This window comes from Hemitrygon akajei, chromosome 1 (genome assembly GCF_048418815.1).
Source record: "Hemitrygon akajei chromosome 1, sHemAka1.3, whole genome shotgun sequence".
Lineage (NCBI taxonomy): Eukaryota > Metazoa > Chordata > Chondrichthyes > Myliobatiformes > Dasyatidae > Hemitrygon > Hemitrygon akajei.
In genome coordinates this window covers 34,730,441-34,752,283 of record NC_133124.1, presented here as the reverse complement: position 1 = coordinate 34,752,283, position 21,843 = coordinate 34,730,441, and the positions used below count along the sequence as shown (strand labels likewise).

Sequence of the window (21,843 nt, the reverse complement as noted above, 5' to 3'; positions counted from 1 at the left end):
CTATCCACACGTGTTGCCTCAACTGAGTGTTTCCCGCATATTTTATTCTTATTTCAGATTTACAGCATCTAGAGTTTGTTGGAATTACAAAATAAAGTTATAATTATGTTTTAAAATCCTTTCCCGGTTACTTAGGTTCATGGATGATTTTACATTTATGATAATACAAATGTTTCTTTGAGATCATGAGCCGTACGCTCACACCACAGAACAATCACAATTATTAATACTGTACAGTATGTCCACAGGAGAAACCCTACCCAATGTTTTCAGGGAATTCAATCACTGTGCTTTAGGAACCATTCTACTAACTCCTCAAATGAAAATTTGTAATATCATTTTAATCTTCTGTAAAACATTCTTTGTATCAATTAACAATGGATTTAGATTCTACTTAATCACCACCTTGTGTCCACTATCCTACACCAAGGATATAATATCCAGATAAGGTTGAATATTTTAATTCTTTCCCCTAGTTTGTACTGTGATTCAGTAAATTATTGTGACAGATACTCTTGATAATTTTTTTCAAATTTACATATGTCAAAAACAGACAATGAGCCAAAATTAAACTTCTGGTGCCTTTGTAATTTATTTTACAAACTTTCCTTCTCTGTACAACTGGTAAGCTTCACATTCTCTTCTCATCTTGCATATAGGTTCTAAAATCTAATATAAATTTACTAAACTGTGTTATTCAGTAAAAGCACAAGCTTCATAGAACTAACAAAATTAATTTGTATCTGCAGTACCTATACAATACTTGATAAGTGTTGCTCAAGGAAGTGCTAAGGGAAGAGTTTCCCCCAACACTTGCTTGAACAGTTGACGAATGTTTCTCTCACAGATTCCAGAGTCTTTTGAGAACTTTCATTTATCTCTTCTCTTAGTTCTAAAATTGTGTGTAGGATAGGAGAATGCTAAAGGGGGAGAGAAAAAAGAATAAACAAGTAGAAAAATACACGAGGTGTTCATTAGACTCGATGACACTTGGAGGAAGTGAGTGCAAATAGGTGGAAAGACAAAGCATTTAATAAACTAATGAAATTATCCTAACATATATTGCAAATAATTACCTGGCAATAAGTGTATTTTATTTGAGATAACCTAGCAGATAAAAATGAATATATTTATATAGAGAATCAGAAAATGAATAAATGTACCAAGATAATCTTAACTTTAGAATCTAACTGTTTGATCTTTGCCTCTTTTTGTTCCTGCTACCTGGTTGCCAGGCTACAGCAGCATCGAAAGTGGCCAAAGTTGAGGAGGCCGAGCTTCAAGTCCTTGTGAGTGACTAAAAGCTATTCTTTAGTAACCAGTAGGGAAGAAATCACTGTTAAGGTGGTGACTTAACCTAACTCTTAAGTTTTCAATTCATATGCATCCCCAAATCAATACTGTGGCTGTAACAGTTCTATTTCTACTTCCTTCTTAAAATGTACCAGCAGCAAAATATTTATTATTTCTGTATAATTGGCTAAAAGCTGTTCAGAAGTGACAGTAGCTGGGATTGCAAGGAATTGATAACTTGTGGTATTCTGCTGTGTGAATATTGACATTGTAGTTAACATGCACAACATGAGTGTGCTTTTGAGGATGGACATGTAGCAACGAATAAAAGATTTTTCAGTGCTGTGTCTCTTCCCGCTGCTTTACCATTTTCAACAAAAGGGCCTCTTTTGCTTTATGCTGCAAGCCATATTTTATTAAATTCCTTTTGTACAGGGCTGGCTCTTTCTGTTATTGAACTTCTTTCACTGGAGGATTGATTTGTTGGGAGAGTGGTAGATGGGGAATGGTAGGTTGAAGAGAGTGCAGTTCTTAATGGAACAGCCATGGAGGTGAATATGCTGGTTCAGTCCTGGACCTTCTCACATCTTTCCCCCAGAACAATGTAATATGTAGAGGCAAAAGCCTTTTCCCAGACTAATGTCTGATCTGCAACATCTCCCAGCTGCCCAGGAAAAAAATCATAAAACATCATGCAGAGAAGTCCCATGGATATGGATAAAAGAAAAGTGATTAAATAAACACTATGCTCCCTTGATCCCAGTGAAAATGAGGTACAGTGTAGAGATTAGACTATAAGACAATAAGACTATGAGATATAGGAGCAGAATTCAGCCCATCAAGTCTGCTCCACTGTTCTAACATGGCTAATTTATTACCCCTCTCAACCCCATTTTCCTGCCTTCTTCCTGTAACCTTTGACACCCTTACTAATCAAGAACCTATCAACCTCTGCTGTAAATATACAGATTACAATGAAAATACATTTGCAGACTTTAACACCCATCACTTCCATTCTCTCCTTATGCATTGTTCATGTGATCGAGTACCGAAGGCCATTTACACTCACACGCACGGGTGGATGACATTTCACCGCTGTCCTGATCCTACGCTGCCATTTATTAGAAGAGTATAAACACTCAGAATGCTAGATCTGTCCGCTCTGCTATTGTAGCAGAGGCATGAACCCATTTGTTTTGACAAAGCATCCCACAGAATAATTTTCTATGTAAACATATGTTTAAATGATCTGTTTACAGAATCTCACATTTCTCTTCATCCATAACCTTCAGAAACTTTCTGTTCTGAGTCACATATTCAAACTTCACACCAGGGTCTTGTGCAAAGAACCTAGGCAGATGCACCTGCCCTGTCTTTTGGATGCGATCCAGTCTTTTTCAAGCATATGTAAAAGATTTCATGAAACCCCTGAAAGTAAGGCAGAATAGTCCTGCTTTTCATGGCTAAATGCACCGAAATGCATGTGTAATTGAGTGGTTGTGCGTACTTGTTCTGCACAAACTGCCTGTCGTATTCCTTGTGCTCCTTGGGTTTGTAATGGATCATGCAGCATTAAAGGAACTGTATAAACGCAAGGCAATTTATATTTTTCATATCTGAAAATTCCAGATGCATAGGCCCCAATTCTTTGACCAAGGGAAGTTTACTTGATAGTTGTCTATAATTTTAATTATCACTGACATTCAATCCACGTTTTACCAAGGTCTCTGTGCCAGCCTCAGCAGCCAACTATGGCTTCAAAAATATTGCTCCATTGTAGCAACAGAATGGTAAAAGAAACTGAGTGAAAAGAATTAACAAAGCTTCCCCTATTCTTCCAATATCATTAGCTCTCCTTGCAGTTTAGCTTCTTTTGCATGAGAGTAGACGGTGGAGAGGCAGAATTGATCAAAGTTCAAATTAAATTGTGAAAGTAAAAGTTGCTGTGATTTAATGGAAAATGGACTGTATGTATCTAATGAATGGACCAAAGTGATCGTTTCTGGGCTTGTGTATTTCTCTGGTGGCCATGCTAGAGGATAAATCAGTTCATGCCAATAAGTTGCAGCTCGTCATGTCATTGGATTCACATCACTCTCATCCATTGCCCATTTCACTAATTAAACTTTTCTTTAGCATGTAGGTCTGTCGTGTTGCTGCTGCTGCATTGCTTGTCAGCTTGCCCTGCACGCCATCTTTCATTGTTTTATTTCCCTAGGGAGAATCCTCTCCATCCAGCTGGAAGATTATTGGCTGTCCTGCCTTATTGTTGATTTTCTTTGTGTTTGCTTTTGATTTTATTTTTAGCTTTGAAACTTCCTAACTCTCACAGGATCTCACAAACTGCCTTGCGTTACATATCTACCTTTCCCCTGACCCAGTAACATGCTTTTCTCAGTTTGCCATTATGACATTTTATATTCATAACAGATCATTTAAGTGATGTAAAATACTGGTTTAGGAAACTTCATGGGGCCAATTTTGAATTTTTGGTAGAAGTGGGATTACTGTCCATGAGAGGCCAGGCTTAGGACACAAAATGCATTTAACTCGAGCAGAGCATCATCAGATGTCCTCTGATAGATTAATACCTCAAAATTGAATTAAAGCAACCCTGTGAAAGGTACCTTGGAATAATGGGGGGGGGGGGGGAAGAGTAGGCAGGAATCAAAAAGAAGCTCCAACCTAATGATCTCTGAACAGTAGCCATACTACAAGGATCCCAGCAGGACCAAGCCAAAGTTGTTCCTAACCTGAATAAAATGTGAGGAAAATATTTCCACTGTGGAATCTTTGATAATGATGGAAGTTTCTTTTACTAATGCAATTTAAAAACTGGGCTTTGAACTGGCATTATTGGTCACCAACAATGTCTTATCAAATTTATTTCTTAATTTCTATTCTTATTCGTTACAGTATTAGAGGTGGGAAATAATAGAGGCTCAATGTGTTTTCTACAGAGTTCATAATTCTGAGTCTGAGACAAAACTATATTTGATGGTGCAAAACATCTACCTAATGTTTCTCCTTGACCTTTCTCCCTTTTCATGGCTTCAGAAAAGATCTGATCTGAATGTGGTTTGCCTCACCTCTGTCTCTATCTTCCCAAGTGGACATGATGCCTCTTCATCCCACTAGATACCCATATGATACTTTTTAAACTTGGTCAAATAAATCAGATTTCAGATTTATTTACAAGCTTGGATTCTTGACATTGTCGCTAACCAACTTCTGATCTTTTAGCAAGTAACCTAACATGCTTAACCCCATCCTTTCAGTTTTCCTTAATACTTGGTAATAAATTCATGTTGAAAATAATTCAATTGAAATGAAGGTTGGGGATTTCCATATTAAGAAAATCTAGTGCATGTCCCCCCAGTTCAGGTCAATCAATCTTTGTACTTGCTCTGGCAGAGACTGGCCCAATACACCCTCAGCCATCATGTTGCTTTCTACTCCTATAAACCTGAGATAATCTCAATCTCTTATGCCCTTTTGTGCTGTCATCCATTCTCTGTCCTACACTGGCTGCCACTTATGCGACACTACATTTTTTTTTAATTCTCTTCTTTCTTGCATCTCCCTACAAAGTCTTGCCTCTCATTTTTCTACTTTAAGACATTACTACTTCTTTGAAAACCTGCCTCTGCATTATGTATATAGCAGGATGTCAAATCCTTTGAAAAATGTGGAATTGGTGATTGCATTATAGCTATTATATAAATACAAGTTCTTATGATTGTTGAAACTTCTCTGGAGCAATTGTTAACTGTAAGAGGAATGCTGTCTCTTTCAAGTGACCACAATTACTGGGAAAAGCAATAAGACAAAGATTCCCAATAAGGCAAGGGTCTAATGATTTGAGAGAGTAGATAAAGAAAAGGAGATGCTGAAGATAGTCAAATTAGTGGACATCATGCTCTGATGCATATAGTTTGTATAAGGATGCAACTTCCTAGGTATTCATCCCTAATAATCGGTGAGATGTTCTGGATTGGAGTTTCAGTCAAGATAAAAAGAAGAAATGCTATGTATTTCCAAGTCTGGATAGTGTACAGCTCAGGGCGGAGGTGGTGTTTCCATGAACCTGAAGCCATTCTCCTTCTTAGTGATGGAGGTTGTGGATCAGGGAGGTGTTGCTGGAATAGCCTGTGGGGATAACTGAAATGCATCTTGCAGCAGATTGCACAGCAATCCACTTTGTGCAAGTGGTGGAAAGAATAAACATTTATGGCTTCCACCATTTAGCAACGGTTGATGGTTGACAGGGCAGTAATTACTCAGAATGCATTTGTCTTGTTTATAGTAAACATATTTCCTTATTATCGTGCAGAGGCCAGTGTTGTAACTGTCTGGAATATCTTAGTTATGGATTGAGGCTCTGATCCTGAAGCCTTTGCTGTCTCCAGTACTCTCAGCCAAGAGGGTTCAGATAATAATGTCTTGAAATTACATGAAGTGATCAAGCTGGATGAAGAATGGATTGTGTGATGGTAGCAATCTCAGTAAGAAGCTCAGATGGCTCACTGGTTTGAGCTGGACATGACTGCTATTGTTTCATCCTCATCTCTAAGACTGTCAGACACAGGAGCAGAATTAAGTCATTCAGACCATCAAGTCCGCTCCACAATTCCATCATGGCTGTTTCATTATCCTTCTCAATCCCATTCTCCTGCCTTCTCTGCGTAACATTTGATGCTCTTAGTAATCAAGAACTTATCTACCTCCACTTTAAATATATTCAATGACTGCCTCCATGGCCATCTGCAGCAATGAATTCCACAGATTCACCATCCTCTAGCTAAAGGGATCATCTCCAATCTCAAGGGAAGTCCTTCTATTCCGAGGCAGGGCCCTCTGGTCCTAGACTTCCCCTCTATAGGGAACATCCTCTAGTACTCACTTTTTGGCCCATTTCATTGAGGATGGGGAAATTCTCTTACTATCTTTTAATTGTGTTCTACCATTCATCATTAGAAGATGACTGGACGACAGAGCTTGAACTGATTGCAAAATCACTTAGCTCTCTCTATGCATGTTCTTCCTGCTGCTTTGCAATAATGCATTACAATTTCTCCCTGTTGTCCCCACATTTTCGGGAAAGCCTGGAATCAAATTTCCATGAGGAATAGAACACAAAGTTTGTTAAGACATATATATATTTAGTGCTACTGGTCGGGAATAGGCATGCAGTCATCTGAACTTTCCTCAAACCCACTGGCACTTTGAGGTGATTAGACCACAGATTGTTTACAATCTGGCAGTGGATTCTGAGATACTGGATATATTAAATAAGGAAATGTGTTGGAATAGAGATTGTATTTTGTTGAATGAATTGGTCCAATAAGTGTTAATACAGGGACATGCAAATAAATTAAATAAAGCAAATGTCTATATACTATATATTGGTATGTGTGCATGCATGTGTGTATTTGAGAGAGATCAAAATAATGCAAGTATCAACCCCTTTGTGCAAAAAATATTTGATTGTATAGTAATCAAATAGTAAAGGCAGTAAAATAAACTTGCACACCGATAGCATGCTTGCTGTCCGCAAAATCAATATGGCTACATATTTGATATTTACTTTATGAAATCTTTTTATGTACATTCCTTTGTTTTAAAAATCATATCTTTCTTTGAGCATTCTTCCAGTTTCTCATGTTGCGGTGTATGGTTTAAATCTGCTCCTGCTCTGCATCTTTGCTAAAGTCTTTGTGTGGTGAGACATGCTATCTCTAATTTTGCTTTAAATAACCATGTGATAGTGGAGCAGGTGCATGTGCTTCAGCAACTACAGAGGAGCGATGTACAGACTTGAAAATAAACTACTGTGAATCTTTGTTTCTGCCAGCAGGGGACAGCTATGGGATGGATGGGAAGGTTAATCCACTTAAACTGCCAAACTTCACAGAAAATATCAACTGGGGAGGACTTGAAACTTTGTACAGTGTGGATGAAAGCTTGTTTGAACACAGGCATAATTATAGCCTTAGCCTTGGTGACTGGACTAATTACTGGAAGGATGTAGATAGAATGTTTGCACTGCTTAAGACTTTCTCTGGACACATTCAAACTTCTGAGGCCATTGCGCTAAATAAGGGCGGGACTCTTGATTTAAGCATTGACACCACAGCACTGGAAATGGCACCAACTCCACTGCCTGTTTTGGGCAATGTGTTCTCTACTGAGCCTGAGGATGAATCTAGTGGCATGACTGTATGGGAGGCAACAGAAGCACGACCTGCTGTACTTGCTGACTCTGAAGGGGCAACCACGAGCCCAGCCCTTAAAAGTGGCAAGGATCCAAATGAGGATGCGATAAATTACAATCATATACCCGAAAAGCATTTCTCAGCTACTGAGTGGTGGCGACGAAATCGGACGAAAGAGTTGATAAAAGAATGGGCGGAGCTGGAATACGACGAAGGTGTCAGTGGTAACGGTCTGGTGGAGATTGAGACCAGAAACAGCCTCTTCCTTCAGCAGAGTGCTCTGTTTCCATCACGTAGCATCCAGAATGAAGTGGAGGAGAAAGAGGACATCTTTGAAGGGCAAATGTATCTTCCTGCTGGGTCAGTTGGTCACCTTCATAGTAAAACTTTCACAGTCCCCCGAGAAATCAGGGTCAGTAACAAAGAGAAATTGGTAAACGTTCAGCTTCAGGAAGACCCCCAGAGTAGTGGAGAGGGAACACAAGAAAGTTTCAATGCAGAAGGCAGTGCCTTGCCCCCTCCATCCTTTCATCAACTCTCAGCCCACTAATTATTTATTGAGGAACAACTATAATCTTCTGTATTATAGCTTTAAATTTAACAGCTTTCACTGTGAGGTTGAAGCAAAGCACATTCCATTTCCATTGGAGGTACATTTCATAACAGGCTGACAGTGGTCAAAATATCACACACACTTTTACTTTATTTACATTGCCTGGGAACAAGAAACAGATATTCCTCTTATAACTAATGTTTTGCAGTCAGCTATATAAATATGTATTTAAATATTCAATGTCAGGTGTCTACAATAGACACGTCCTAAAGGTGTGTAAAGTCCTTGAAGCCTCCTGTTGGCGGTTCAGTATCTAGCTGCTTTAGCCTGGCCTTTATGAGTGTTGAGATCCGTGAGCTGTCCATTCCAAAAAGCTCTCATCATACATTCTTCACCTGACAAGTATTGAGTACAGCAGTGTTTCCTCTCATAAAATAAATTGCACTTTCGAAGTTCTTCACAAAACATTTGCAAATGTGGATGTATTAACAGTGCAGAGCATTGGTTCAGTGAGTTGTTCCAGCTGACGATTTCAGCTGTAATGTGTAAAGGAAATCTTATTCTGTGTCCTTCATGCTGTAACATGCTCTCACTTATCAGTTGTTTCACTTCTAAAATTATTTAGCATTGTCTTATTTTTGTCTTAGTATCTTTTTATGCCTTGGCGCATTTTAGAATTCTTCTTTAATGAAGGAACAAGATAAAGCCAATGTATTGTATTTTGTTTCAGTTTATTACTTTTTCTTATTATTTCCCTCATCATCTTAAAGGGGTATAATCTTTGTGAAAAAAATGTTCTAATTTGTCTTTTTAGAGGGACGTAGGAGGAGCATTGAGTGCAAGGGTCATAATGATGCACTTTTAATGAAATTACTATGTGACAGATGCATTACTATAAAGTTTCCAAGCAATTTTCATAAATATGGTGCCTCTTTAAGATTGAAAAGTAGGTAAAACTGCTTACAATATACTTGATGTGTAACTGTTTTAATAAATCTGTTTATAGTTTGGAAGGCTCGTTTAGCACGATCCTTAGATTCATTTGCATGGTTTATATAATCTGTGTAGGTTTTTACAGTGGTCACAGATGTTTTAATTTTTTTTATTATATGGCGGTAAAACCCATACATTACAAAGCCAATGTAATCAATGTGCATAGGTTGGAGAGATCAGACTAGTGCAATTCATACTATGTTCTTCAGAGGACAAAATTTGTAGCGGTGTTTTATTTTTGTCTGTAATATACACTGGCCATACTATTTACTGATAATTACCTGTTGCTTGTTTCTGGATAAACATGCAGTGATTAAAACACAATGCTTAATCTTTCATTGAGAATGTAAGTGTTATTACTGATACAGAGTGTTTTCTCCGGAGTCAAAATGGGAATTAAAAACACCATACAGTTCATAACAGTGCATGTCTAATTATAGGTGACCTATCATAGCTGAGGAATTGGTTTCTATATGCAAGAAGAGTCCCATACTCCATTAATCCCCAAAATGTTTCTAGAAGTTACATGCCAATAAATTGGGTTGGGTTGCATCAACGTTTTTCTGCGTTGCATGATCCGTTGAAAATTAAGTCTAATCAACAATTTGGGCTTTTGAGTTACATACAATTTCTGATTTGTGTTGCAATTCCCTTGACCTCTGTTTTGATCATGTAAAAGGTACAATACTTAACTGGCTGCCATTGTGCACCCTGTTCAACTTCTTTCTTCCATTAATTTAAATGAAAGACAAGAATAAAAGCAGGAGTCGACCTTACGATCTCTGAAGCCCTCACCATCATTCAGGAAGATTATATATAAAGTGACCACTTTCCTGCTTGTCCCTCACACTCTTGAACTTCACTATGGAACTTGAACATATTCAATGGCTTAGTCTCCACAACTATTTAAAGCCATAAGATATAGGAGCAGAATTAGGCCATTTGGCCCATTGAGTCTGCTCCACCGTTTTGTCATGGCTGATCCATTTTTTCTCTCAGCCCCAATCTCCTGCCTTCCCCCATTATCTCTTCATGCTCTGACCAATTAAAAATCTACCAAACTCCATCTTAAATATACATAAAGACTTGGTCTCCACAGCTGCCTGTGGTAAAGGATTCCACAGATTCATCACGTTCTGGCTAAAGGATTTCCTCCTCATCTCTGTTCTAAAAGGACGCCCCCCCCCCCCCCCCCCCATTCTGAGGCTATGTCCTCTGGTCTTAGACTTTCCCACCATAGGAAACATACTCTTGACATCCACTCAATCAAGCCTTTTCACCATTCAACAGGTTTCAATGAGGTCGCCCCTCATTTTTCTGAATTCTAGTAAATACAGGCCCAGAGCCATCAAATGCTCAAGAATCTGAAGAAATTCCTCTTCAAATCTGTCTTAAGTGGTGGCCTTACATTTTACATCTATGACTGTAGTTTGAGATTCCCTATGAGGGGGAAGCATTCTCACAGCATCTATTCTTGTCAATCACCCTCAAAATTTAATGTTTTCTAATAACAATACCTCTCCTTCTGAGCTCTCATGATGCTCAATCATTCCTCATAAAAACATCCTCCTTTCTTCTGAGACTTCCCACGCTGGCTTCAATCAAGCACAAGCCACTTTAACAGGCAGATTAAAACTATACAGTGCCCTAGATGTGGATTCACTAATACCCTGTACAGTTGTAGTGAGACTTAATGCAGCTGTCTTTATTCATCATTGTCTTCATAATAAAGGCCAACATTCCATTTAATTACTGCTTTATCTTCAGTCTAATGGTCTGTGCTGTCTGAGCAGGGACACACATATCCCTCTCTACAGCAATATTCTGTTGGTTCTCATCTATTTAAATAATATTCTAATTTTCTGTCCTTCCCACCAAAATGGATAAGCTCACATTTCCCCGTATTATTGTCCATCTGCCAAGTTCGCTTAACCTGTCGATATCCCTTTGTATTCTTTGCGCCCTTGTCACAACTTGTTTCTTTCCCCTGACTTTCTATTGATGACGATATACTCATCCACTTCATCTAATTTCTCCACATTGATAGTAAGTGCTTGAGGCCTCAGCACTGATCTTCATAACTAGTTACACCTTGACAACCCAAAAATGACACTGATCCAGACACTATTTTCTATTCTCTATTTATGCTAATATATTGCCCAAAATCAGGGTTCCCAACCATGGATCAATACCATTAAGCAAGGGGTCCGTGGACCCAAGGTTAGGAACCACTGCCATAAGTGCTATGAGCTCTTACCTCGTAGTGGTAAATTTGTGAATAAATAACTTTAAAACCATATTGACTTTCAGTGATGATGGAGCAATTTTCTAAATAATCATATTGCTCTCTTAAAATCGGCCAAGGTGCATAACCCACACCTAATTCAATAATAACAGAAGCCTAATTCAACACCGCTTATATTAACCAAAATTAAAATTGCCTGCATAAAATTTGCAGCAAATGTAGGAACATCTTTTATGAGATCATTACACTATCAAATGCACGCAAATGGATTTACAAACTCCTTTTCATTAGTAAATGAACCACATTTAAAATGTATTGACTTGTATCATTTAAGGCACTCATTCAAATCACGGCTGCATTTGCTCACAAGTACTCATTATTTTCCGTAAAACATCTAAAATTAAAACATTTTGTACAAGTGGATTGAAATATGAAACAAAGTCAGATCAGAGTCATTTGCACAATGATTGATTTTGATGATATTAAGAGTTAACCCATGCAGTTCATTAAGTAAGGAGAAAATGTGCCAAACCTAGTGGTAAGATTTGAAAAAGGAGGAGGGCTGGAATTTCTTCAACACCTGGAATAGAGCATTAAGTTTTTCTTTGTGTGGCATTCCATTAGAAGTTTCCCCCAGGAGCACACTGCTGAGGAACTAGGACTGAGCAAACAAGGCAGGTTGATCACTTTTTTTTGGGCTATAGGTCACTTTTTGTGGTTGACCCTTTCTCACCCAGAGGTGAGAGACCATATGATATAGGAACAGAGTGAGGGCATTTAGTCTATTGAGTCTGCTCCGCCATTTAATTGTGGTCGATATGTTATCATAGGGACATAGGGTCAGGAGAAGTAGAGTCTGTGTGGATAGAACTGAGGAACAGTAAGGGCAAAAGGACCCAAATGGGTGTTGTCTACAGGCCACCAAACAGTAGCATGGATATTGGGTGCAAGTTGAATAGGGAGTTAACATTGGCATGTGGCAAAGGTAATGTCGCAGTAGTTATGGGGGATTTCAACATGCAGGTGAACTGGGAGAATCAGGTTGGTGCTGGACCACAGGATAGGGAGTTTGTAGAGTGCCTACGGGATGCATTCTTGGAACAGCTTGTACGAGAGCCAACCAGGGACAAGACTATTCTGGATTTAGTGTTATGTAATGAACAGGATTTGATAAGCGATCTTGCAGTAAAGGAGCCATTAGGAGGTAGTGATCACAATATGATAAGCTTTTATCTGCAATTTGAGAAGGATAAGGGCAGCTCGGAGGTGTCAGTGTTGCAGATGAACAGGGGAAACTATGGAGCCATGAGGGAGGAGCTGGCCAAAGTTGTCTGGACGGATAGCCTAGCAGAAAAGACAGTGGAACAGCAATGGCAGGTATTCTTGGGAATAATGCACAAGGTGCAAAATCAGTTCATCCCCCAGAGAAGGAAGGATTCAAAGGGGGGAAAGGGGCCTCAGTGGTTGACAAGGGAAGTCAGAGACTGCATAGCATTAAAAAAAAAGGAAATATGACAGAGCTAAGGTGAGTGGGAGGACAGATGATTGGGAAGTTTTTAAGGAACAACAGAACTTAACTAAAAAGACAATACGGGGAGAAAAAATGAGGTACAAACACAAACTAGCCAGGAATATAAAGGAAGATAGCAAAAGCTTTTTTTTTAATATAAAGGTATGTGAAAAGAAAGAAGATAGTTAAGAACAATGTTGGGCCCTTGAAGAATGAATTGGGTGAAATTGTTAAGGGAAACAGAGAAATGGCAGAAGAATTTAATGAGTACTTTAGATCTGTTTTCACTAAGGAAGACACAAGCAATCTCCCAGATGTATGGATGGGCCAAGGACATAGGGTAACAGAGGAAATGAAACAGATTGACATTAGGAAGGAAACGGTGATGAGAAGACTGATGGGACTGAAGGCTGACAAATCCCCAGGTCCAGATGGTCTGCACCCTAGGGTACTAAAGGAGGTGGTCCTGGAAATTGCAGATGCATTGGTAATCATTTTCCAATGTTCCTTAGATTCAGGATCAGTTCCTGAGGATTGGAGAATGGCTAATGTTATCCCACTTTTTAAGAAAGGAGGGAGGGAGAAAACAGAGAACTATCGACCTATCAGCCTGACATCGGTGGTGGGAAAGATGCTAGAGTCCATTATTAAGGATGAAATAGTGGCATATCTAGATAGCAGTGATAGGATTGGGCCGAGCCAGCATGGATTTACCAAGGGTAAATCATGCTTGACTAATCTGTTGGAGTTTTTCGAGGATGTAACCAGGAAGTTAGACGGGGGAGATCCAGTGGATGTAGTGTACCTCGATTTCCAGAAGGCATTTGATAAGGTCCCACATAGAAGATTGGTGGGTAAAATCAAAGCTCAGGGCATTGGGGGGAAGGCATTGACATGGATAGAAAACTGGTTGGCAGATAGAAAGCAAAGGGTAACGGTGAATGGGTGTTTCTCGGAATGGCAGGTGGTGACTAGTGGGGTGCCACAGGGCTCGGTATTGGGACCACAGCTGTTTACCATTTACGTTAACGATTTGGATGAAGGCATAGAAAATAACATCGGCAAATTTGCTGATGATACTAAGCTGGGTGGCAGTGTGACATGTGATGAGGATGTTAGGAGAATTCTGGGTGACTTGAATAGGCTGGGTGAGTGGGCAGATACTTGGCAGATGACGTTTAATGTGAATAAGTGTGAGGTTATCCACTTTGGGAGTAAGAACAGGAAGGCAGATTATTATCTGAACGGTATAGAGTTGGGTAAGGGAGAAATACAAAGAGATCTAGGAGTCCTTGTTCATCAGTCACTGAAGGTGAATGAGCAAGTGCAGCAGGCAGTGAAGAAGGCTTTGGCCTTTATTACAAAGGGAATTGAGTACAAGAGCAAGGAAATCCTCTTGCATTTGTACAGAGCCCTGGTGAGACCACACCTGGAGTATTGTGTACAGTTTTGGTCTCCAGGGTTAAGGAAGGACATCCTGGCTGTAGAGGAAGTGCAGCGTAGATTCACGAGGTTAATTCCTGGGATGTCTGGACTGTCTTATGCAGAGAGGTTAGAGAGACTGGGCTTGTACACGCTGGAATTAAGGAGATTGAGAGGGGATCTGATTGAAACATATAAGATTATTAAGGGATTGGACAAGATAGAGGCAGGAAATATGTTCCAGATGCTGGGAGAGTCCAGTACCTGAGGGCATGGTTTGAGAATAAGGGGTAGGTCATTTAGGACAGAGTTAAAGAAAAACTTCTTCTCCCAGAGAGTTGTGGGGGTCTGGAATGCACTGCCTCGGAAGGTAGTGGAGGCCAATTCTCTGGATGCTTTCAAGAAGGAGCTAGATAGGTTTCTTATGGATAGGGGAATCAAGGGATATGGGGACAAGGCAGGAACTGGGTATTGATAGGAATTGATCAGCCATGAACTCAAAATGGCGGTGCAGGCTCGAAGGGCCGAATGGTCTACTTCTGCACCTATTGTCTATTGTCTATTATCTTTGACATTCTTAATAATCAAGAACCTCTGCTTTAAACACACCGAATGACTTGGCCTCCACAGCCATTTATGGCAATCAATTCCACAGATTCACCACATTGCGGCTGAAGAAATTCCTCCTCATCTCTTACTCTAAAGTGATGTACTTGTACTGTGAGGCTGTGCCCTCTGGTCTTAGACTCCCCCACTATAGGAAGCATTCTATAGGAGGGAGGGTAAGCCATCAGTCACTGGCTGAGAACGAAACTGAGTTTTAAGTTAGGGAATCGAGTGTTGATGATTGTTAAGGTTGACGAAGGGAAGTGATGAATGGAGTGCAATTTGATGGCCCAGTCAGGTAGTTTTTAAACTAAGATGGAGATTTCTACAAACTGGTTCACAGACCCCATGGACAGTCAGGCTTCCTAAAATCTACAATGCAGCATGCCTGTTGTTGGAAGCCGTTACTCATTGTACAGATAGCCATTGCTCCAGTGAGACCTGAAACTCTTACTCTCACAGACATCCATGAAACAGTAAATACCTCAAAGAATGAATGGCAGATGTTAGCACCCCAAAGCCATCGTCCCACACACAAGCAGCAGCAAAAATAACAACCCACCCCCTTCCACCTCCCCCCCACTTGCACCAGCAAAAGCAGCAAATCCCAACACTCACCATGCAAGCAATAGAGTCCATTTCAAACTACTGTCCATCTGTTGTGATGGAAAATAACTGGTTCTTTGAGTCTCAACAGTAGAGGCCTGGACACACACAGTTTTAATAATAAGGAATTTATTTACAAGGGGAAGTCGGGTCAACACAAGCAACTACAATACACAGGAAGTGGTGTGGGGACAGGGTACGGTTACACAAACAAAGAACAAGGGAAAAGCACTACAACAGCTATCCCCCTTGACCTTGGATAGCTGCGGCTCCCTTACCAGGACAAACGATAGACCTTCCCAAACATAAATCAATGCACTTACCTTCAATGAGGTGGTCTGTAAGAGAGACCGAGCCAGGGGCAAGTCTCACCTTTTATAACATGGGGCTGGGCGAGATAATCCAATTAAGGTGACCAATAATTTAGGTGTGCATTGATTAGTTGGGAGGGACCAAATGTTGATTGGCATGTGGTGTGTCCTCCAACCAGCCAGGTGGCAGTGCGTCTGTCACGTGGCCGGTATCTCTGGATACACCATCCCAACACTTCAACACTTCAACACTTCAGAAGAGAGCTTTGACCAGTGGCCAATCCGGACATCTCAGGTTTTGAGAGGAGGATACTTCAATCAGGTCCATTGCCCACGGATAAAAGGCAGCACTGGATAAGTACAGCGAAGAGGAGTTTTGGCCAGCGACCAATCGGCGTTTGGGATTGATGAATAAGAACAAATTAAAGGAAGGCGAAGGCAAGCTTCTGAATGGACCTAGTCAGAGTGGTGACATTGAGGCTTTAGCTCTTCGAGGCTTCGGTCAGAGAAAGCAAAGGAAAGAAAAGCTCAAGTTTCTTTGTTCTGTTCTCTATATCAGCTTGACTAGGACAGTAGAGATGATAGGCAGGCTAGTGGAATGCTCTTCTTGTGGGATGTGGGAAGGCAGAGAGACCTCCAGTGTCCCTGACAACCACAGCTTCGAGTCGTACACCCAGCTGCAACTTCTAACAAACAGCATTAAAGAGTTGGAGCTGGAATGGGATGAACTTCGGATCATTCGCGGTGCTGAAGGGGTATAGGACGTATTGAAGGAGAGTTACACCAAGCTGCAGGGCATAGGAAACTGGATGACAGCCAGGAAGAGGAAAGGAGTTAATGAGCCAGTGCAGAGTATCCCTGTGGTCATTCCCCTCAACAACAGGTATATCACTTGGGATACTATTGGGGGCTTGACCTCACAGTGTCGAGTCTCTGACACTGTGACTCAGAAGGGAAGGGGGGGCACGGGAAGAGGCACGCTGTGGTGATAGGGAATTTGTTAGAGGAATGGACAGAAGGTTTTGTAGTGGTCAGGATGAGGGAGCTGCTTTACAAACAGAGGCACTGTGGAGAGAGGCTGTTGATAGGGCAAAATTGCAGTCAAAGTAAAGGGCAGGCAAAACTGAAAAGGGTGAATATAGGACTGAAGGTGTATTTGAATGCACACAGTATATGGAACAAGGTGGATCAACATAGCACAGTTGCAGATTGGCAGGTATGATGTTGTAGGCATCACTGAATCATGGCTGAAAGAAGATTATAATGGGAGCTTAATGTCCAAGGATACACATTTTAGTGAAAGATCAGAGAGGAAGGGAGAGGAGGCAGCTTTGCTCGGTTTGTAAAAATTGAAATCAAATCATTAGAAAGAGGCGACATAGGGCCGGAAGGTGTTGAGTCGTTGTAGGTAGAGCTAAGGAACTGCAAGGGTAAAAAGACCCTGATGGGAGTTGTATACAGACCCCCAAACAGTAATAAGGATGTGGCCTACAAGTTAAAAAAGATAGAAAATGCAAGCCAAAAGGGCAATGGAACAATAGTCATGGGGATTTCAATATGCAGGTTGATTGGGAAAATCAGGTTGGTTCTGGATTCCAGGAGGAGGAATTTCTAGAGTGCCTATGAGATGACTTTTTAGAGCAGCTCGTGGTTGAATCCACTGGAGTGTCAGCTATTCTGGATTGAGTGTTGTGCAATGGACCAGAATTGAGTAGAGAGCTTAAGGTAAAAGGACTGTTAGGGGAAAGTGACCATGGCCTGAAATATGAGAAAGAGAAGCTAAAGTCAGATGTATTAGTATTACAGTGGAGTAAAGGAAATTAAAGAGGCAAGACAGTGGTGTTCCTCAGGGATCTGTTCTGCGACCCCTTCTCTTCATGATTTTTATAAATGAATGAGGAAATGGAGGGATGGGTTAGTAAATTTGCTGATGACACAAAGGTTGGGGGTGTTGTGGGTAGTATGGAGGGCTGTCAGAGATTACAGTGGGACATTGATAGGATGCAAAACTGGGCTGAGAAGTGGCAGATGGAGTTCAACCCAGATAAGTGTGAGGTGGTTCATTTTGGTAGGTCAAATATGGTGGCAGAATATAGCATTAATGGTAAGACTCTTGGAAGTATGGAGGATCAGAGGGATCTTGGGGTCCGAGTCCATAGGACACTCAAAGCTGCTGCTCAAGCTGTCTCTGTGGTTAAGAAGGCGTATGGTGTATTGGCCTTCATCAATCGTGGAATTGAATTTAGGAGCCAAGAGGTAATGTAACAGCTATATAGGACCCTGGTCAGACCCCACTTGGAGTTCTGGTTACCTCACTACAGGAAGGATGTGGAAACTATAGAAAGGGTGCAGAAGAGATTTATAAGGATATTGCCTGGATTGTGAAGCATGCCTTATGAGAACAGGTTGAGTGAATTTAGCCTTTTCTGCTTGGAGTGATGATGAGAGGTGACCTGATAGAGGTGTATAAGATGATGAGAGGCATTGATTGTGTGGATAGTCAGAGGCTTTTTCTAAGGGCTGAAATAGCTAACACACGAGGGCATAGTTTTAAGGTGCTTGGAAGTAGGTACAGAGGGGATGTCAGGGGTAAGATTTTTTACACAGAGAGTGGTGAGTGCGTGGAATGGGCTGCCGATGACTGTGGTGGAGGCGGATACAATAGGGTCCTTTAAGAGACTCCTGGATAGGTACATGGAGCTTAGAAAAATAAGGGGTTATGGGTAACCCTAGGTAATTTCTAAAGTAAGTACATGTTTGGCACAGCATTGTGAGCTGAAGGGCTTGTATTGTGCTGTAGGTTTTTCTATGTTCTGATGAGAGAGCAGTTGGCCAGAATTGACCTGAAAAGAACACTGGCAGGGATGACGGCAGAGCAGCAATGGCTGGAATTTCTGGAAGCAGTTCGGAAGGCAGAGGATGTATACATCCCAAATAGAAAGAAGTATTCTAAGGAAAGATGATAAAACTGAGGCCAACAACAGAAGTCAAAGCCAATGTAAAAGCCAAAGAGAGGGCATATAATAGAGCAAAGGTTAATGAGATTTGGAAGCTTCTTGAAGCCAAGAGTAGGCAACTAAAGTAATTAAGGTAAAGATAGAATACAAAATTAAGCTAGCCAATAATATTAAAGATAGCAAAAGTTTCCTCAGGTACATGAAGTGTAAAAGAGAGGTGAGGGTGGATATTGGACAGCTGGAAAATGATACTGGAGAGGTAGTGATGGGGGACAAGGAAATGGCAGATGAAAATGAATAAGTATTTTACATCAGTCTTCATTAGCAGTATGGTGCAAGTTCCAGGTGTTAGGGTGCATGAAGTGTGTGAAGTTACCATAACTAAAGCGAAGGTTCTTGGGAAACTGAAAAGTCTGAGGGTAGATAAGACACCTGGACCAGTTGGTGTACACCCCAGAGTTCTGAAAGAGAGGGCTGAAGAGATCATGGAGGTATTAGTAATGTTCCTTCTAAAATCAATAGATTCTGGAGTGGTTCCAGAAGACTGGAAAATTGCAACTGTCACTGCACTCTTCAAGATGGGAGGCAGAACAAAGGAAACTATAGGCTGGTTAGTCTGACCTCAGTGGTTGGGATGATGTTGGGAGTCAATTATTAATAATGAGGTGTCAAGGTAGTTGGAGGCACATGAGAAAATAGGCTGTAGTCAGCATGGTTTCCTCAAGGGAAAATCTTGCCTCTCAAATCTGCTGGAATCCTTTGAAGAAATAACAAGCAGGTGCACAAAGGTGAATCAGTTGATGTTGTGTACTTGGATTTTAAGAAGGCCTTTGACAAGGTGCCACATATGCAGCTCTTAACAAGTTAAAAAAAACCCACAGTATTACAGGAAAGATTCCAGCATGGATAACACAGTGGCTTGTTGGCAGGAGGCAAAGTGTAGGAATAAAGGGAGCCTTTTGTGGCTGGCTGCCTATGACTAGTGGTGTTCCACAGGCGTCTCTGTTGGGAACAATTCTTTTTATGTTATATGTCAATGATTTGAAGGATGGAAATTGTTGCAAAGTTTGCAGATGGTCTAAAGATGGGCAGGTAGTTTTGAAGAAGTAGGATGACTTTGGTAGAAGAAATGGAAGGGCTTGCTATTTTCTAAATGGAGAGAAAATACAAAAAACTGAGGTGCAAAAGGACTTGTGAATCCTTGTGCAGGATTCTCTAAAGGTTAATTTGCAGGTTGTCTGTGGAGAAGGCGGCGAATGTGATTTTAGCATTCATTTCAAGAGGACTAGAATATAAAAGCAAAGATGTAGTGTGGAAACTTCAAGCACTGGTGAGGCCTCATTTGGAGTATTGTGAGCAGTTTGGCCCTCAACTTAGAAAGGATGTGCTGACACTGGGGAGGGTTCAAAGGAGGTACACGAAAATGATTCCAGGATTGATTAGCTTGTCATATGAAGAGTGTTTGATGGCTCTGGGCCTGTATTTGCTGGAATTCAGAAGAATGAGGGGCAACCTCGATGAAACGTATCAAATGGTGAAAGGTCTTGGTAGAGTAGATATGTAGAGGATGTTTCCTGTGGCAGGAGATTCGAAGACCAAAGGACACAGCCTCAGCATAGAGGGACACCCTTTTAGAATAGAGATGAGGAGGAATTTCTTTAGCCAGAGACCGGTGAATCTGTGGAATTCTTTGCCACAGCCAGCTGTGGAGGCTAAGTTTTTCCTGTATATTTAAGGCAGAGGTTGACAGAATCTTGATGGCATGAAGGGATACAGGGAAAAAGTAGGAGATTGGTGCAGAGAGGAAAATTGAATCAGCCATCCATGATGAACTGGCGGAGCAGACTCGATGGGCCAAATGGCCTAATTCTGTTCCTATATCTTATGGTGATCTTAGACATGCTCTCTAGCATCCTACATTCCTGCCTGCCTGCATTACACCTGCAAGATCTTCTAAACAAAAAGTTCTCTACCAACTTGCTGCTGCTGTACAACACACTGACTTGGCACTGCCATGGTCCTGTCTCAAGATAATAAGAAACTGTCTCAAGAAGCTTGCACAATGAAAAACCTAGTAAGAGTTGAGTCAGAGATATTAGAACCCTACAACACAGAAATAAACCCTTTGGTCTATCTAGTCTATGCAAACCATTACTCTGCCTATTCTTATTGACCTGCATCTGGACCATAGCCTTCCATACCCCTCCCATGCATGTACCTATCCAAATTTCTCTTATAAGTTAAAATCAAACCCACATCCATCACTTCCATTGGCAGTCCGTTCCACACTTTCATCACCTTCTGAGTTGAGTTAGAAGTTAAATTTAATGGGAAGTTTCCTGTACGGTTGCATATATTGGGAAATGGAAAATAATGCTGGTTTTATCTCCCAGCAGATGATGCTGCATGTTAGTAATAGTCAGATAAAATAGTCCTCACATTTTGTCAACTTTAATGGTGGAGTACACTTGGATCTTCAGGATAAGTATTATTTACATTGCCTCCTCAAGATCCTTCAAGTTCATTGGCAGAAGAACCAAGCCAATATCAGTGTCCCCTGAAGATCATACATAATTGAAAGTGTTAACTTTGCATGATTGGAGGATGATCGTTAGTACTGAACTTCATAATAATATAAAACTGACAGCAGCCTACCATATCTGCACATGCAGAGTTGTTGCAGAAATCTGCTCATGCTGCGTCTTGCTTCAATCCTCGGTGAACTGATACCATGTTTGAATTTGAAGTCAACAGCAAGTGATTTAATATGAACTTAATATATTTTTGCACACATTTCTCACTGTAAGTCCCATTGAAACTATTCTGCCCTGTAGTTATGCTTGAGATTCTCACAGTGCTCACAGTTATCTGCTGAATAAAAACATGCAACATTGGAATGCGATCCAGCAGAATCAGTTAAAAATCAATCATCTCTGAAATAACTAAAGTTTGTTAATATTTCAGTCTTTACCATAATTCCATGTATATACCGCGGTATTTATTTTATATGTCCTGAATTGTGAGAACTGTTCAATCTGATTGTTTGATCAGACTATTTGTTTTCATCACGTGCTTAGCAACACCCATTGAAATGGATGATATTAAATTCAGTCTTCACTAGAGCCCTGAGAG

The 21,843-nt window shown here is 40.7% G+C and overlaps 1 protein-coding gene across 13 annotated transcripts in view; it reads left to right on the top strand.

Annotated features, from left to right (window-relative positions):
* sulf1 (sulfatase 1) overlaps positions 1 to 7,323 on the top strand; it is a 316,869-nt gene extending 309,546 nt beyond the window's left edge. For 10 of the 13 annotated variants that reach the window (XM_073040863.1, XM_073040831.1, XM_073040854.1 and 7 more), the window contains 2 exons: positions 1,236 to 1,289; positions 7,148 to 7,323. In XM_073040863.1, the coding sequence (XP_072896964.1) occupies positions 1,236 to 1,289; positions 7,148 to 7,181 (88 nt within the window). In that variant the 3' untranslated portion in view covers positions 7,182 to 7,323. The remainder of the gene's footprint in view (positions 1 to 1,235; positions 1,290 to 7,147) is intronic. The other 3 variants (XM_073040905.1, XM_073040922.1, XM_073040913.1) reach the window with 3 other exon arrangements.
* The last annotated feature ends 14,520 nt before the right edge of the window (positions 7,324 to 21,843 follow it).